The sequence below is a fragment of the Bubalus kerabau genome, chromosome 5 (genome assembly GCF_029407905.1).
Source record: "Bubalus kerabau isolate K-KA32 ecotype Philippines breed swamp buffalo chromosome 5, PCC_UOA_SB_1v2, whole genome shotgun sequence".
Lineage (NCBI taxonomy): Eukaryota > Metazoa > Chordata > Mammalia > Artiodactyla > Bovidae > Bubalus > Bubalus kerabau.
In genome coordinates this window covers 39,975,537-39,993,875 of record NC_073628.1, presented here as the reverse complement: position 1 = coordinate 39,993,875, position 18,339 = coordinate 39,975,537, and the positions used below count along the sequence as shown (strand labels likewise).

Genomic DNA, 18,339 nt, shown 5'->3' with positions numbered 1-18,339 from the left:
GTGGGGTGCTATTTCCTTCTCCAGGGAATCTTCCTGACCCAGAGATCGAACCCACGTCTCCTGTATTGCAGGCAGACGCTTTAACTCTGAGCCACCAGGGAAGTCTTAAGTGGACCTAGTCAGTTCAAATCCATGTTGTTCAGGAGTCAACTTTATGAAAATTTAAATGATGGAAGTCTTTGAGATGGATGTGCACTTTTTAAAAAATATAAATACCTATTTGCTGTTTATAGGATTTGACAAAGCACAAGCAGAAACAATTGTATCAGCATTAACCACTTTATCAAATGTCAGCCTCAATACTATCTATAAGGAGATGGTCACTCAAGCTCAGCAGGTAATATTTTCATTTTTATCACTTCTGATAGTCTCATTAAGATAATCTTTTTCATAACCCACCTTCCATACACACCTGCATCTTCCTTATTGTTCTCTCTAAAGGGACCAGAATCCTGTAGTAAAGTCAGTATCCAGAGAGATTGAGGAGTTAAAATGGTCATCACAGAATTACGGTAACACACAGAATGAAATTGTCAGATCTTTCATTGTGTAAGATAATTATTTTATTTGAGTCATGAGATGGTGGTAGACGGTTAGTGAAACAAGTTTTTCCCCATAGAAAGCCCACCACAGTACAGGAGCTGACCTCTTTACTGCAGTCATGTGTGTGTGCCGGCTAATTTTCACAAACTTGGAAAGCTACTTACAAGGCTGGGAAGTGTGAGTCACTTAGTCGTGTCCGACTCTTTGCGACCCCATGGACTGTACCGTCCAGGCTCCTCTGTCCATGGAATTCTCCAGGCAAGAATACTGAAGTGGGTAGCCATACCACTTCTCCAGGGTATCTTCCCGGCCCAGAGATGGGACCCAGGTCTCCTGCATTGCAGGAGAAGCCCTGCATGGCTGGGAAGGACTTCATGTATCACCTGGCTAAGATGCTTTCCCACTCTGTTGTTTTCCTCTATTTCTTTGCATTTATCACTTAGGAAGTGATCTTTTTTCTCTCTCCTTACTATTCTTTATTATATTAATACAGAATAAGTATATTTATTCTGTAATAAAATGTTTATTAAAGATTAAAACAAAAATAATAATATAGTTAATGCCTTAGAAGTCCTTCATAGTCATACTTTTGGGGAACAAGACTGACAGCCCCTTGAAGCCACTTCTGTATGACTTCTGAGGTAATTCTCCTTAATATTTCTTTTTTTTTTGAAGTATTTATTTATTTAGCTGTGTCAAGTCTTAGTTGCAGTGCACTGGCTCGGCAGTTGTGGCACACGGGCTCAGCTGCCCTAAGGCATGTGAGAGCTTCGTTCCCTGACCAGGGATCGAACCCACGTCCCCCCACACTGCAGGGCAGATTCTCAACCACTGGACCACCAGGGAGGTGCCCCTCATTCATATTTCAAGCATAACTGCATAAAAGATGATGGCTACGGATGCTATTACAGTCAGGGATGTCAACTGTACATAATAAAAAATACTTTTAATTTTATATAGGAATAATATTTAAAGCAAAACTTCCTGCACATTAGAACATTCATTAGAGTCACACTGTCCTGCTTCAGCCATTAGGTCCCTGTCTTATTACATTTATTGAGTGCTGCTGCTGCTAAGTCGCTTCAGTCGTATCCGACTCTTTGCGACCCCATGGACTGCAGCCTACCAGGCTCCTCTGTCCATGGATTTTCCAGGCAAGAGTACTGGAGGGGGGTGCCATTGCCTTCTCCGTTATTGAGTGCTAGCTGTGCTCCAAATATTACTGTGAACGTTTTATGTGCATTGTCTCATTTAATCCTGAGAACAGTGCTATAAGGTATAGGTAGTTATTTCCATTACACCAAAGAGGAGTTCAAAGTCATTAATAAATAACTTGCCCAGAGTCTCAGAGTAAATGACAGTATTTGGATTCAAACCCAGGCAATCTGACTCCAGAACTCACATTTTTAACTTCCACTCTATGTGACTGCCATCTGAGGGTTGCTTTTGGAGAAGATGTGTGCATTCCAGACCCTTGGAAGTCATTTCTTAGTTATGTGTCTGGAACTGTTATAGCCCGTTTTCTAAAAGTCAAGTCAGTTTTGAAATAGCCTTTCTCCCTGAATTGGTCAGCAGAGGACTGTAAGCCCAACAGTGCACCCCGGCCACAGACTATGACAGAGGGGGAGTTCCACGAGTGATCTTGTTTGGGTTTTTTTGTTTTGTTTATGAACCATGTTATAGAGATTCTTCAAGGTTATACTCTTAACTGCTTTTTGATAAAGAGGGATAAAAGATGAATCAGCAAACTACATGATTTTGAGAAGTTTAGTGGTAAAAGTTATATTTTCTTTATAAGCCTGCTTTAAATCATTTATACAGGGACTTCCCTGGTGGTTCAATGGTTAGGACTCTCTGCTTCCACTGAAGGGGGCACAGGTTCGATCCCTGGTTGGGGAACTAAGATCTCACATGTTGCACAGCCGAAAAATAATCATTTGTACAAAAATATCCCTCGCTAGCAGGCCCACTTTTCCTTTCACAAATTCTTTGTATTGCCAAATATAGGAAAGATACTCGGGAATTTAAACAAAACTATGTTATGCTGACAAGGGCTAATTATTTAAACCATACTTCTATTTTATTACCTGACTTCTAAGTCTTATCTAGTATCCTAGAAATTTCCAATGGTAGAAAACCCTTCAGAGTTAAAGTAATGAAAGATAAAAACTTTCCCATGTAGATATTTTTTAAATAAACAAGATTATTTGTTGAAGAACTCTTAGAGGTGAAGTAAGCAATTTATTGGGATTCTTTCATGGGAAAGACCTAGACATTAGTTTCTCTTCTCTGGGAAATCCTCCTCCTTGAATCTCCTGTTTTTCATTTTGATATCTCAGATATATAGGTTTCATATGCTTAAATTTTTTTTTACTTAGCCAAGCAACATTATACCTTGTAAAAAGATAATTTTGTGTGTGTTTGTGTGTGGCAGAGTTTTATTAAAGTATAAAAAGAGACAGAAAAATTCTGACACAGACATTAGAAGGGGGACAGAGAGCACCCCACTACAGTTTTTTAAGTTTCATGAAGTTCCATGTAAGGGGATGGTATTATATAGATCACTAGATGACTTTATGGAGAAGGCAGTGGCACCCTACTCCAGTACTCTTGCCTGGAAAATCCCATGGATGGAGGAGCCTGGTAGGCTGCAGTCCATGGGGTCGCTGAGGGTCGGACACGACTGAGCGACTTCCCTTTCACTTTTCACTTTCATGCATTGGAGAAGGAAATGGCAACCCACTCCAGTACTCTTGCTTAGAAAATCCCATGGACGGAGGAGCCTGGTAGGCTGCAGTCCATTGGGTCGCTGAGGGTCGGACACGACTGAGCGACTTCACTTTCACTTTTCACTTGCATGCATTGGAGAAGGAAATGGCAACCCACTCCAGTGTTCTTGCCTGGAGAATCCCAGGGACGAGCCTGGTGGGCTGCCGTCTATGGGGTCGCACAGAGTCGAACACGACTGAAGTGACTTAGCAGCAGCAGATGACTTTAATTTTGCATTTCAGGAAATAACAGTACAACAGCTAATGGCTCATTTGGACTCCATCAGGAAAGACATGGTCATCCTAGAGAAAAGTGAATTTGCAAATCTGCGAGCAGAGAACCAGGTGATACAAGTCTCAATTAATTAATAATAAAATACTGATTTCACAAGTATTCTGCTTGGTGAATAGGACCCAAAAAGTTTCATGTGGTTATTAAATAAGTTTTAGGTAAAAGTCTACTACGTGTTCAACCATACCTAATCTTCCTATGTATAAGTCAGTGTTTTGCATACTTAAAGAATTGTTAAAAAAAAAAAAAGTTGTATTTTATATGGGTCACATAAAGGAGGAAATCTTTGAGGTACATATTTTATAAATTTCTAGTGTGGTTTAGAATAGTGTTTTCAGAGCTGAGAGTAACATGGCTTGGGGGAGAAGGGTTCTGTAATTGTTTTTGTCACTTAAAAGAAAAATGTTTGTGTAATTCAATCAGAACTTTGTTATCCACTAGCCTAAAATATTAGAGTATCAACCTACTTTTTTTTAAAGCAGACTACAGTAGGTCCCTCTTTATCTGCATTTTTGCTTTCCACAGTTGTAGTTATATGTAGTCACACAATTTGAAAACATTAGGTAGAAAATTCCAGAAATAAACAGTTCGTATGTTTTAAATTGCACACTGTTCCGAACAGGAGAATATCTTTTACCGTCCTGCTCCAGCCCCACAGGACATGAATCATCTCTTTGTCCAGAGTATTCACACTGTGTATGCTACCCACCAGTTAATATAAGAAAAAAACATAGTACGCACATAGCTTTCAGTACTAGTCAGGGTTTCAGGCTTCCACTGGGGGTCTTGGGACATATTCCCACATGGACTGGGGGGACTTCTATATTAAAACAAAAAACATTTTCTAATGTTCATATTATTTTCTGAGTAAGATGAACTATGTTTTTTTTCTTTATTTATAATCAAATTTCATATTAGAAATCCATAGATTGTCCAATTTTTGCTTTTGCAGGGTTTAGATTTTTTTTGATAAATCATATGGACTTTTGGTTTAACACCAATTGTGTGTGATCTTTCTTTATACCTAGAAAATGAAAATTGAATTAGAACAAGTTAAACAACAACTGATAGTAAGTGAAACTTTTTTTCCCCACTTCAGAATATGTAAATTTCAGATATTCATGACAAGATCACTTTTTAAATATTTTTATTTTCTTTTAAAGAATGAAACTAGTCGAATCAGAGCAGATAACAAACTGGATATCAACCTAGAAAGGAGCAGAGTAACAGATATGGTAATGTGCTTTTAAATGTACTTTTTTGGTCACTTATTCCTTTTAAATTCATTTTTAGTTTTTTTTTTTTTTCTAACCTCCTGATAAGTCATATCCTTTAGTTTACAGATCAAGAAAAGAAACTTATGGAAGCAACCACAGAATTTACCAGAAATGTAAGCTACTGGGTAACAGTTCCTCTGTTTTCCTACCGCTGTCATGCTGTCCTCACGCGTGTCACTCTGTAGCTGCCCTCACGCGTGTCACTCTGTAAGTCAGGACTTGAACAAGCTGGCCCTATACAGCCCGTCATTTCCTCATAGCTGCTACTATAGGTAACCAGTACTTTGGGGGAAGCTGCCGCTAGGTGGGTGGTAGTACTGGAGCTGTGACTTCTGAGTCAGAATCAAGCTTTCCAGGTAGCACTTTTTTTTTCAACTATTTTTATATGGAAGAGAACTATTTTTCAAAAAGACCAGGGAGTCATAGTATTTAAGTTAAGTACTAGATTCAAGTAGTTCTCTTACATTATTTTTTAAGTAAATATTTATTGAGTGCTTATTATATGTTAGATCCTACTTTACTTACTTTCTATTTATTTAGTTATTGTATCAGCCTCTGGTTGAGGCAGGCACTCTTACTCCCATTTTACCAGTTCAGAAAGTGAAGCCTTGGGAGGTAAAGGTCACAGAGCTAGTAAGTGGTAGAGCCAGGACGTGAACATGGATTCTAAACTCCATACTCATAAATACTGTTTATCTCCAGTAATCCTAAACTGTAATCATTACTTAATCTCTATGGCTGAATAAAACCTAGCTTTCTGACTCAGCCTAGTCCTTTCCTTTTTTAAAAGTTATAAGCCACTTGGTCTACATTCTAACATGAGAGACATCATTCTTGATTATAATTCAGTAGAAGTACAGGTACCATTTGCCTTTCCAAGTAGCCTGTTCCCTACTCTAACTTCTTGGCCAGGTAAAGGAGATGAAATCAAATTCTCTCACAGCTAATTTCTGAGCTCTAAGTATCACCTTCTCTTCCTAACGCTTTATTAGCCCCTGTGCATGAAACATTCTGTGTTAACTCAACAAGCATATCTGCCATGGTCTTTAATATTGGTGTCGGTTTATCATAAATCTGGTTGGTTTTTCCTTTTGTAAAAGATACTTAAAGTTTTCACTATGATATCTTAAGGACTTTATACCCATAAAGTGATAGTTCTGTGACTAACATTTTTGCTTCTAAGTTTATCCTTGTATATTTAGGTCTCAAATTCAGGCATACCTTAGAGACACTCCAAGTCCAGTTCCAGACACAGCAATAAAGCAAATATTGTAATAAAGTGAGTCACAGCAATTTTTCAGTTTCCCAGTTCTTATAAATTTACATTTACACTATACTGTATTTATTAAGTATGCAGTAATAGCATTATGTCTCAATAAACAATAGCCATACCTTAATTAAAAAATAATAATCACTAAAAAGATGTTAACCGGTTATCTTCTGAGCCATTACCGAGTAGTAATCTTTTTGCCATAATAACATCAAAAGTCACTGATCACAAATCATAATATAGTAATAACGAAAATGTTTGAAGTATTGTGAAAATTACCAAAATGTTACACAGAGACATGAAGTGAGCAAATGCTTAGGAAAAATAGTGCTGACTCACAGTTGCCACAAACCTTCGATTTGTTTTTTATTAAAAATGCAGAATTTGCAAAATGCAGTAAAATGAGGTATGCCTGTAACTTCCTGTGAGGTTTTTAGTGGAATGTGCCCAGAATGTGATAATCCTGCTGCTGCTAAGTCGCTTCAGTTGTGTCCGACTCTGTGCAACCCCAGAGACGGCAGCCCACCAGGCTCCGCCATCCCTGGGATTCTCCAGGCAGGAACACTGGAGTGGATGGCCATTTCCTCCTCCAATGCATGAAAGTGAAAAGTGAAAGTGAAGTCGCTCAGTCGTGTCCGACTCTTTGCGACCCCATGGACTGCAGCCTACCAGGCTCCTCTGTCCATGAATTTTCCAGGCAAGAGTACTGGAGTGGGGTGCCATCGCCTTCTCCAATGTGATAATCCTAGTAGTCTCCAAATATCAAAGTAGAAGGAATAGTTTTTGTCAGTTTATAATGGTCATGTAGTTTTTATATCACCATGCTTTTACGCTGTTTCCCCACTTAAAACTTTTGTAACACAAAATTAGCCCCTACATGAGGGTTTCTAAAGTCAACATTTCTGTCCATGATACAGAGAGACAAAATCTAATTATCTTATTCTTAATTACTACAGGATACCAAAACCAGAGGTATTATTTCAGAGACTGGTAACAAAATTGACACTGAAATTGCTTCTTTAAAAACCCTGATGGAATCCAACAAGCTTGAGACAATTCGTTATCTTGCAGGTAAGACTGTGTTGTCAGAGAAAGGAATTACTATCATTTGATTTTCAGACCTATTAGCTCCTAACTCCCAAGGTAGCCATGTGACACAAAAGGAGGAGCTGTAACAGATTTATTGTTTGGTCCCCTGCAGTACTTGGAAAATGTAAGTTTAATAGGCAGCTCCACATCCTCTGAATAGGAAAAAGTGTACAGAAATCAAAGACACACATAAACACCCATACAAAATGATACAAAGATTAAACTAGGTATTCCACAATGGAAAAAAAAGAATATTTTTTAGGTACGAATCACCAAAATAGATACAGGCTATTAAACACCACGGATAAGGCAGTGGCACCCCACTCCAGTACTCTTGCCTGGAAAATCCCATGGATGGAAGAGCCTGGTGGGCTGCAGTCCATGGGGTCGCTAAGAGTCGGGCACGACTGAGCAACTTCACTTTCACTTTCATGCATTGGAGAAGGAAATGGCAATCCACTCCAGTGTTCGTCTCTGGAGAATCCCAGGGACGGGGCAGCCTGGTGGGCTGCCGTCTCTGGGGTCGCACAGAGTCGGACACAACTGAGGCGACTTAGCAGCAGCAGCAGCATTAAACACCACAGCAAACAAAGGGGTACAAATTACCTCCATTCTTGAATCCAACTGAGGAAGCAGGGATACTGCCCAGAATTAGTCTGTCACATACTGAGTCTGTCACATACTGAGTCACAACCTTGTGACCTGACCAGTTTATAGAGCCCCAAGGAGTTAGGAAGAATGCCCTCGAATAGTATTTTTCTTTTTTATAAAAAAGTAATATATTTTCATCCTAAATTGGTCATAGAATTCAAAAGCAATATAGTAAAAATGAAAGCCTTCTCCTCCCCATATGTATTTACTATTAGTAGTATATATCTTTCCTAGGTTTTTCCTTCTGTATGTGAACAGTATAGATTTTAAAAATAGTAATTAGATGATACTCTACAGGCTACAACTTTTAAAAATTTAACCAAATGTCTTGAACATCTTTCCATATGAATATATATCTTTTTACTAGAAATCATAATATTGTATAATGAAAATACCATAATTTACCTAAATATCTATTTACAGACATTCTGCTCTGAAGTTTTCATTATTAAAAATAATATTGCACCAAATAGCCATATACATGTGTGAATAGATACACATACACACATTTACATCCTGTGCCTTCATGCTAGAATTTCTATATAAATTAATTGCTTATGCACATCTAAAAATTGGGATCAAAAAGATATACACATTTAAGATTTTATGTTATTGTCCAAAATAAAATAGCTGCTTTATAGCATCAGTGATTTTTCTGGGCGGACACTCATTATGTTGGAGCAACAGCAGGAGTAAAGATGAAGCCCCCAGCCCCCTATTGACGCTCACCTCCACACCCCCTTCCTCTCAACTTGAATGACTTAGTTTCTGCCTTTTTCAAATATTGGGCTTCTGCTGAAGATCCATTTGAAGAAATGGATTCTAAGGCTAAAATGAGTTTTAAAAACCGTAGCAAAAGTCTCTGGAACCAGAGATCTGTTCAGTAGTAATGCTCAGGGGAAATTCCAGATCAGCCCAGTTTGGAGTGATCATTCCCACTTTGAAAATAGATCTCAAAGCACCCCATTAGGAAGAGCTTCTGTTCCACTCGGCTTCTTCTGGTGTATCTACCTACAGATCAGTGTTGTGGTTAGTCTGAGCACGGTGATGGTCTCTAGAAAGCTTTTTATTCTGTAGTGGACATACACGAGGCAGACTAACAGACTTAGTGGCAGTGGGAAAAGAAATTAGCAAGTCTGTTTAGAAAGTTAGAAGATTTCCTATGTTACTTTCCTTTTTTCACTGAGGATTTACAAGTACTTGTTCTGAGGGCACTGCTCTTCTTTTTAAGCAACAGCGACTACTTTAGAGTCAGGTACACGCAGCCTTGAGTCCTGCTTCCACGGCTTGCTCACAGTATAGCTCTGAGCTTGTTGCCTCGTCTATACGATGGGAATACTATCACCAACTTCATAGGGTTTTAATTATGGCTAAATAAGGTAATATATGGAATTCTTCAGCACACTACCTGGAACATGGTAAACAGCAGCAGGATCAAATGAGAGAATGTGTAATTGACCAGTGACAACAAGGCAAGAAATTCTTTAAGTGTTACTCTTTCTCCTCAAATGTCCAGCTTCCCACTGTGACTTAGACCTAATCCCATTTCTTAAAATTAGGGAACTCTTGTCATGGTTTAACCAAGTTTTAGTAGTGTGATCAAATGGGATAATATATAATTAATTTACACATTAAAAATAGGATAGCTTTACTAAGAATGGCTGTTTCTTATGTCTTTAATATTGAAGTTTGCTTTTCATCTCAGAGTCTCTAAAATCATGGCTGTTTAAACAAACTAAAAAACTAGGGAGTCCAAAAGCCTCACCCAGATTCACCACCTTGAGGAAAACAGAAAGGTTTTCTCTTTAGAGTGATGTAACACAGACAACAGGTGGTATATAAACTATTTTAAAAGTCTGATGCTTTTTCTGCCTTTTCTTCTACCTCACTGAGTTGTTTTTGAAGGGTTTTCATTAAAAATTCATTTTTTATTTTTAATTATGAAATCACTTTTAATGTACTTTTAAGACAGTTAAATTTGTCTTATGGATATGTAGATGTCTGTTCTTCTATCTTAATGATGATTTTTTAATGTTGGCAAGAAAAGTTTTTCACTTAAAAATTATATCTAAAATTAATTTGTAATTATTTAAAGTAGTATTGTTAAAAAAAAATAAAGTAGTATTGTTAATGTAATATTAATAATGACTTGAAACACTGTTTATAGCTTCTAATGGATGTACCATCCATACTTTTAAATTACTGTCATCCTTATGTAAAATATAGGAAGCTTCTAAGAATTGGTATTAATCATGCCCTAATGGATATCCTTTATCGTTAGCTTAATTTTCTAGGGGATGAAAAACCCTAAGGTAGAAAGCTGGCTGGATTTCCTGATTTTTTTTTTTTTTTTTGCTTTCAACTTAAATTGAAAATGACATTCTGTTTATCTCTGCAGGATAATCTCAAATGCATGACCTATAACATAGCTTCTTCTTTTCACAGCCTCAGTGTTTACTTGCCTGGCAATAGCATTGGGATTTTATCGACTCTGGAAATAACAGTGGAACTGCTGTAGCTATGCATGCTCCTACTCCTGCTGCTTTGACTCTTGAAACACTGCCTGGATGGATTTACTCTGGATGGATTTACTCTGAACATTTAAAGTTACAGTAGGAACTGAATACACGATTATTTAAAGTACATATGGACTAAAAGGAAATATTTTAGAACGGAAAGGTATATTTTGTCTTTGTTTTTCATGTATGTCTTTATTATGTTGAAAGAGGCCATTCCAAACTTGATTGCTTTGAAATAGGGCTTTTGTCTTTATGCTTTTGATAGCTCATAGAAACTGAACTAGTTTTTTTGTATGTTTACTCGAACTGTAAATCATACAGGATTTCTTTCGTATCTGTTGCAAATCTGAAAACTATTCCCAAGCCCACATGCTTATTACTGTATTCATATAAAATATATACAATAACAAAGTTGTTTGGATTTTAAAAGCAACTTATCATATGGCTAGAGTTAGGTTTTTGGTAATGAACTAAAACAGTAAATTTTAAAACAATATGTGCCCTAGTTCAAGTATATGACACTCAGTATGAAATCCATAGAGTTGTTAATTTCTAATTCACAAAAACCGGTTTATCCTTGCTTCTTGGGAACCCATCTTAAATTTACTACATAAAACAAAGCTTTTTAAAATCCAGCACATGTCTACTGGCATGTAATCCCTACTCTCAAGAAAATCATGGGGAATTTTATATTTTTGTTTTGCCATTACTGGGTCTATTTTCTTTGATAATGGCGTCTATTAATAGGATATGTATTTCAAGAAAGTACAAAATACCATTTCACCTCAGACCGTCAGTTTTAGCCAGATCAAGAAGCCAAGGCCAAGAAGTGCTAAATATTTCAAGGTTTCATAATGCCTTGGCAAAACTTTAAAGTTTGAAGATCCATTAGTTACTCAAAATGACCTCCATCATTTGTTTAGTTATAAATAGGGACTCTAAATCATAGAGCAGTCAAAAGACCAGCCCATATATATGGTCTAGTGAGTGAGAATCAGACACTTTCCAACTAAATTTGTTTCAAAGATCTAGCAGCTGCCTTATTTGCAAAACAAAACTTTCTGTACACATTATCTTGTATTCTGATTTAAAATATCTCAGAATTCACTTGACTAAGAAAATTCTTAGCATATTATAAATTGTATGTAAATAAGTAAAGATCATATTGTAATAAATTCTACAGTACATTTACTCACTCAAATAAGAATGCCTGCTATGGACATGCTGGTCCCCACATGCAGTGCTTCCCATGGAACTGAGGATCTCAGTTGAAGATAGACAGTAAAAAGGTAAGTTATTCATTTGCACAATTTAAAAGACGCTAAAATTTTAAGAGGGACCATGTCTTCCCTCCATGTGAAGGAAGTTCCAATAGCATAACACTGGAACCACTCAGCTGCCCTGCCACAGGTGGTTCAGTGAGATTAAAGAAGCAGGCCCTGGTAGCCCAGCCACTTCTCCCCACTCCTGTCTGGGACCAGCCTTTCTACACACAGTGCTCATTCCATTCTGCTCCTGTGGGATCAAGCCCTGGTGACTAGTTCAGAGCACAGGTACTCGGCAAGCCACCAGCGTGCAAGCCACTGGAGCTGCAGCCCTGGGGCCCACGAGTGGCCCAGAGGCCCTCAGGCACACACACACATGCGGTTCTAGTTGAAAAGTCCACCAGAGCAGGAGCCTGCCAGAGTGCATCCCAGCACCGCAGCGGGACAGCCAGCCGTCAGCACAGCCTGCAGCCCCACCTGCACATGCACACAAGCAGTCGTGGCCTGGACCCTGCTCCAGACCCGCTGGGCTTTTCCTGCGCAGCCAGACTGAGTCCCCTCCTCAGGTCTCGGCTGAAGCCCAGGTTTCCGCACCCAGATGCTACGCACGCCAGCAGGTATGCGTCTTGGGCTGGAAGTGTGGGGACATGGCCAGGACCTTCCATGTTGGTCCCTCTGTGCCCTTCAGCTCCGTGGGCCAACTCCACCCTGCCCTCCAGCCCCTGAGGTGCCCTACCTGTCCCTGCCAGCCCGCCAGCCCTGCAGGAGGCTCCTGCCTCGCGGGCATTCTTCCACAGTACATGCCCAGGCGTGCAGGTCCCGTCCCAATTCCTCTTCTCCCTTTCCCTTCATCCTCCCAGTTATGTGGGGATTGGAGCTTTGGTTCTATGAGATCTGCAAGCATTTGTAGGTATTCTGTGAGAACTGTTCCACATGTTGATGCATTTTTTGATGTATTTGTGGGAGGAAGTGAGCTCCATGATCCTGTCCTTCAAGCCATTCTGAACTGGAGTCCCAGTATTTTCTCAATATAAAGGAAAAAATGAGGCAGTGGAAACGGCTATGCACAAACATTGAGATTAGTGACTGTCATTCTGTAAAACAGCCACACTGACTATACAACATGAATATGCTAAATAATATATATCAACTCACCTGTTCGTCACAGCAGTCCTCTTAGGTGGTTATCCTCAGTTTACAGCTAAAGAAACAAGCTAAGTGAAATTAAGGTCACACCGGTGAAGCTGCCAAGGTCACACACTGGGTAAGTCACACAGACTTTAACTCCAGATTTTATACTCTTAATCACAAGAATAATCTCCAAGTTGAGTTCTTTGATAACTCACTCTAGTTTTGATTTGCATTTCTCTAGTACTTAGCAGCTCTATCCAGGCTCTTATTTTCATGTGTCCAGGTTCACTCCTGGCGGTGTCCAGTGACTCACTGACGTACCGCATTGCAGAAGAAAGGGGCAAGATGTGGGCAAACCCCTTCCCTTCAGGGACATGGCCACAAGGTTATACATGGCATTTCTGCTCACGCTCTTATCGGCCACAACTGGGCATCTTAGCTGCAAAGGAAACTAAGTCAGCCCTTAGCCTGAGTTGCCACAAGCCCAGGTAAATCCTAATTTGGGAAAAGAAGAGAAATTGGGAGACAACCAGGGAACCTCTGCCACAAGGGTACGTGCCTTTGTTAAAACGCTCTCCTGGTATTTCCTGCCTCACCGGTACAGATGGAGATATGGCCCTGAGGAAACTGGAACAAGTACAACAAAGTGTGAGAAAACTGAGTGAATAGAAGAAACTGTTCCAGGGTGGGATTGCCTTACAGTTACCAGGCTTGAAGGAAAAAGTAAGGCTGTGTGAAGTCCCCGAAGGGGAGGGAAATGTTGGACTTGGGAATTCCAGTTGTGATAAAGAAGAATGCAGACTCTGAAATTTCCCTCCTCAGGTTAGAATCCTAGCTCCACGTTGCTGTGTGACTCTGGGCGAATTCCTTAACCTCCATGTATCAAGTACTACACCTCCATCATGTAAGCTGTGGTGGGAATTAAGCAGTAATGTGAAGAACTTACACAGATCACACACAAAGTGCCCAATAAATGCTGACAACCGTTTTTACTACAGATTGAAAGCCTGTTGCATGATAATGACTATAAGGGTTATAGAAAGGATAGGTAAGCCACTTTTTAACACTTGCTTATAGCCCTTGACAAGCCTAAACAAGTCTTAGCAACCAGATGCACTCATGTCAGAGCATTCAAGTCCTGGTGATACTGGGCCAAAATGGCCTTCAGCACCATGTAAAGTATCTGCCAGGGCCTAGAGGCTGGACAGTCTGGGGTGTGATGAGAAGGCTGCTGCCAGTGAAGCAAAGGCTTTGGGCTTGATTATCATTGGATATGATTATCATCCTGTCCAATCAACCTTGTCTATTAGTCCTTTCTTATAAAGCTTGCAAGACAGAACAATGGCTGAATTCTAAAGCAGATTATTTAGATGTGTATTTTTAGCAAACACATGTATTTTTTCTTTTTACAAGAGCTGATTTTCATTTTATGTAAACTTCCCTGGAGATATTTGGTTGTTATTATAAAGTGCTTTTCTAAAACTTACTAGTCTTGTAACTTCCCTGGTGGTCCAGTGCTAAGACTCTGAGCTCCCAATGCAGGAGGCCCAGGTTCAACCCCTGGTCAGGGAACTAGATCCCAAGTGCTGCAGCTAAGACCTGGCACAGTCCAATAAGCAAACATTTAAAAAAACAAATAACACTTACTAGTCTTTTTCTCCCAAGTTCAGATGTTCTTTAACAGTCAAGTCATTTGACATACATAGGACTAAAGCAAGCACACTGAAAGATGCTCAACGTCACTAATTATTACAGAAATTAAAATCAAAACTACTATGAAGTACCACCACTCACTGGCCAGAGTGACAATCATTGAGAAAATCTATAGGACTTCCCTGGTGGTCCAGTGATTAAGAATCTGCCTGTCAATTCAGGAGACATGGGTTCAATCCCCGGCCTGGGAAGATCCTGCAAGTCGCAGGGCAGCTAAGCCCATGAGGCACAACTACTGAAGCCCGAGCGCCCTAGAGCCCTAGAGCCCATGCTCCACAACAGGAAGCCTGTGTGCCACGACGACGGGTAGCCCCTGCTCACTGCAACTAGACAAACCCCCACACACATAGAAGGCCCAGAGCAGCCAAAAGTAAATACATGTTTCTAAAATTTACAAATAAATGCTGGATAAAGTCTGGAGAAAAGGGAACTGTCCTACACTCTTGGAGGGAATGTAAATTGGTGCAGCCACTATGGAAAACAGTATGGAGGTTCCTCAAAAAACTAGTTGCCATATGATCCAGCAACCCCACTCCTGGGCATACAGGCAGACAAAGCTATAATTCAAAAAGGTACATACACCTCTCTGTTCACAGCAGTACTATTCACAATAACCAAGATGTGGAAACAAGTGTCTATCAGCAAATGAACGGCTACACTACTCAACTATAAAAAAGAATGAAATAGTGCCATTTGCAGCAACATGGATGAACCTAGAAATTATCATACTAAATGAAGCATGTTAGAGACATATCACTTATATGTGGAATCCAAAAATATGACACAAATGAACTTAACTATGAAGCAGATACAGACTCACCAATAGAATAAACTTGTGTTGCCAAGGAAAGGACGGGTGGGAGGGGAGGGGGATGGAGTGGGAGTTTGGGACTCGCAGATGCAAACTATTCTATATATTGACAGAAGGGGTAGACGACAATGTACTACTGTGTGCCATAGGAAACTCTATTCAATAGCCTATAATAAACCATAATGGGAAAAAATATGAAAAAGAATGTGTGTATATTTATGTAACTGGACCACTTTGTTGTACAGAAGAAATTAACGTGTATCAACTGTATCTCAGTAAAATAAATTATTTTTAAAAAGTCATTTGAAAAGTTGGGGGGAAAAAAGCTATGCCTACACTGGTAAAATAGTACTCTAGAAAATAGGAGAAATATAATTTATTATGAAGCCATAACAGAACTTTTAATAATCTTTAATATCTATTATAAAGTTTATGTAAATACTTGCAAAATTAATTCACAAATACAGAGTTTTGACTTGCCTACATAAATATATAAAAAGTATATTGGGAGGGGAAATACAACTGAGTCCATGTAATTTTAATCCCTTTGACACTATGTAACATATTTCTGCCTTCAGAATTGGAATAACTGCACATCAGAGTAATTCTGAGATGAATTTATATAGATTTACATTTATATCTATTTAAAAATAGAAAAAGTCAAGCAAGTTTATTTAAAGCTATCTCACTGATTAGTACCTTTTCACAAAAACTCCCCCAGAAGACACCTTCTTCTTCACTCGCCTCTTCTCTTTGCTTAACTCACAGGAAATGTCATCTTCCTACAAAGGAAAAGATGGCCAAATTAGATGTCTTAGGATTTCTATGCTAGATACATTTTCATCTTTCTACATTATCTGTTTCAAAAAAAAAAAAAACATGCTAATAATTTTCAACTCTAGTTTACATCTCTTTTAGAATTTTGTGTCAATAAGTTCTTACATCTGAAGCACCAGAGCATCATAATGCGCTGACTCATCAGCCTGGGAGGCACCTTGAGAAATCAGCCAGCCCTGCCTTCCCCTCACACCCCCAGTATAGAACACCTTGTCATTCCGCTTCTTAGACCAACATTTCACAGCATGTTACTAAAGGAAATAACACAAAGTGTTAATATGCCACCCGCTGGACTCTTAGCAAGCCCCATTCTGCTAGGAGTCACATTCCAGGGTCCTGCACATCCTCTGTTCACACAACATCCCCTAACTGCTCTCGTCCCATGTCCTGCTTTGCCCTGTCGCATACTGTTTCTGAGTATTTCTCATCCATCATGGTATTCTCGGTATCTAGCACAGAAGACTCACTTCATAAAAGCTCTGGGCAGGAGGAAGAGAAGACTAGAAACACTGGATACTCATATATGTCAGTCATCTTTGAATAATTCTTCTAGTCAAAAATGCTCTGTTCAGTTGAGCAGGACAGATCTGAATGCAGCAGGAGTTTCAGGAACATCACAAGGCGCGTGTCTATCAGGAGAGCCCGTGACTAGAGGGGGCAGTCCCCAAGGTGTTCCCACCTACACCTTTTTGCTAATGAGGTCAGTCACATGAGCGTGTGAACACAGAAGGAAACTGCTGTTATTGCAACACCACCCTGGAAAAAAAAATCACACCATCTGTCCCTTCCCTCAGCTGCAAACTTGAGCGAGGAATAGATGGAGAACCTGCTAACCATCCCTTATAGTGGCCACGCACTGGTGAGCATAGAGTAATACGACCCCTTCTCTTGAAAAAGCTTGCCAACCAACCAGTCTGAAGACCAAGATCAACAAACCTTTCAGTGGGGTTTAACAGATGGTGCCACTGTACTTCATACTTTGCACATAAAACAAGGTGAAGCAGGTTGTATTACCAACATTTTAGAGATACAGAGACAGAAGTCCGAGACGTTAAACAACTTTCCCCAAGGTCACAACACTAAGTCAATGGCAGGATTTTAATCCAAATTTTGTCTGACACCTAAGATCATGTTATAACCATTCTTCAATTCTGTCTTCCAGCAAAAAATTTGCTCATTCAGGTCCTACAACTGTACTGTGTACTGTATATGCTATGCTATAGGTATACAAATAGGCATGAGAGCTGGTTCCCACTCAGGAGTCTGGTGGAATAGCAGATGGAAAATAGATGCTCAGTTGACCCCCAGGTTTCAGGAGGACCTCAAGATCATCAGGGAATGAATGCAGAGATGTACATGAAAGAAAAACACTGAGGTAGGGCAGGAGTTTAACCTCACCTAACTAAGAATCAGAGAAAGAAAACAATGCAGGGAAAGACAGGAAGCTACTTGTCAGAGACAGCCAATTTTCTAATGCTTAATAGCATTACCAGACTTTTGCTAACAGTTAACATTTATTTTCCTTCATTTTTCATATATGCTAACTCATAAAGGTTTTTAACAATCCCAAATACTCTAGAAAGTGATTAAATACCAAAGCCTCAACTAACATCAAATAGGTAACTTGTTCTATCAAACCAAGCCTTACCATAAGCTAGTTCAAAAGAAAATAGGTGCTTGGCACCCAACAGGCCTCCAGTAAGTGTTCACTGGAAGTTCCAAATTCCAAATGTTTTTGCATTTGGGGAACATTCTTCACCAAGATTACTCATTTCCTCATCATAAATTATAGCCAGAAACATTTTTCTCCCTAATATGTGTTTTCTCCCAAACTTGGGAAAAAAGAACTGCAATACTAAGAGATGTATAAATCATGATGCTTAGGCACCAAAAGCAATTCTAAGTGTACATTAGCCAACAACCCCTCTATGAAAATGTATTCTAAATATTAACCAGTTTCCATCTGAAAGAATATACAAGTTTGTTAAAGAGACCAACAACACTGCACATGAAACTGGTGACAAAGGTACATGGGATTCTTGTTTTTACAAAGTTCATGCAACCTAAGAAGTTCTGGGAAGCATACACAACTAAAATGAAATAAATCCCACCTTCCTGATTATGAGAAAAGTCTTAATAGAGTGTCAAAACAGTATAATCAATACAAAGACAA

General features: G+C 39.3%; 2 protein-coding genes across 12 annotated transcripts in view; one reads left to right on the top strand and one right to left on the bottom strand.

The window, feature by feature from the left end:
• CCDC90B (coiled-coil domain containing 90B) overlaps positions 1–11,616 on the top strand; it is a 149,646-nt gene extending 138,030 nt beyond the window's left edge. For 4 of the 7 annotated variants that reach the window (XM_055581479.1, XM_055581480.1, XM_055581476.1 and 1 more), the window contains 7 exons: positions 234–337; positions 3,555–3,656; positions 4,632–4,673; positions 4,767–4,838; positions 4,940–4,993; positions 7,107–7,221; positions 10,336–11,616. In XM_055581479.1, the coding sequence (XP_055437454.1) occupies positions 234–337; positions 3,555–3,656; positions 4,632–4,673; positions 4,767–4,838; positions 4,940–4,993; positions 7,107–7,221; positions 10,336–10,391 (545 nt within the window). In that variant the 3' untranslated portion in view covers positions 10,392–11,616. Of the gene's footprint in view, positions 1–233; positions 338–441; positions 513–3,554; positions 3,657–4,631; positions 4,674–4,766; positions 4,839–4,939; positions 4,994–7,106; positions 7,222–10,335 lie in introns of those variants that run through there. The other 3 variants (XM_055581477.1, XM_055581481.1, XM_055581482.1) reach the window with 2 other exon arrangements.
• Positions 11,617–15,726: 4,110 nt separating this feature from the next.
• The window catches only part of ANKRD42 (ankyrin repeat domain 42), a 52,903-nt gene continuing 50,290 nt past the window's right edge, over positions 15,727–18,339 (bottom strand). For all 5 annotated transcript variants that reach the window (XM_055581470.1, XM_055581471.1, XM_055581474.1 and 2 more), the window contains one exon: positions 15,727–16,111. In XM_055581470.1, coding sequence (XP_055437445.1) covers positions 16,022–16,111 — 90 coding nt within the window. In that variant the 3' untranslated portion in view covers positions 15,727–16,021. The remainder of the gene's footprint in view (positions 16,112–18,339) is intronic.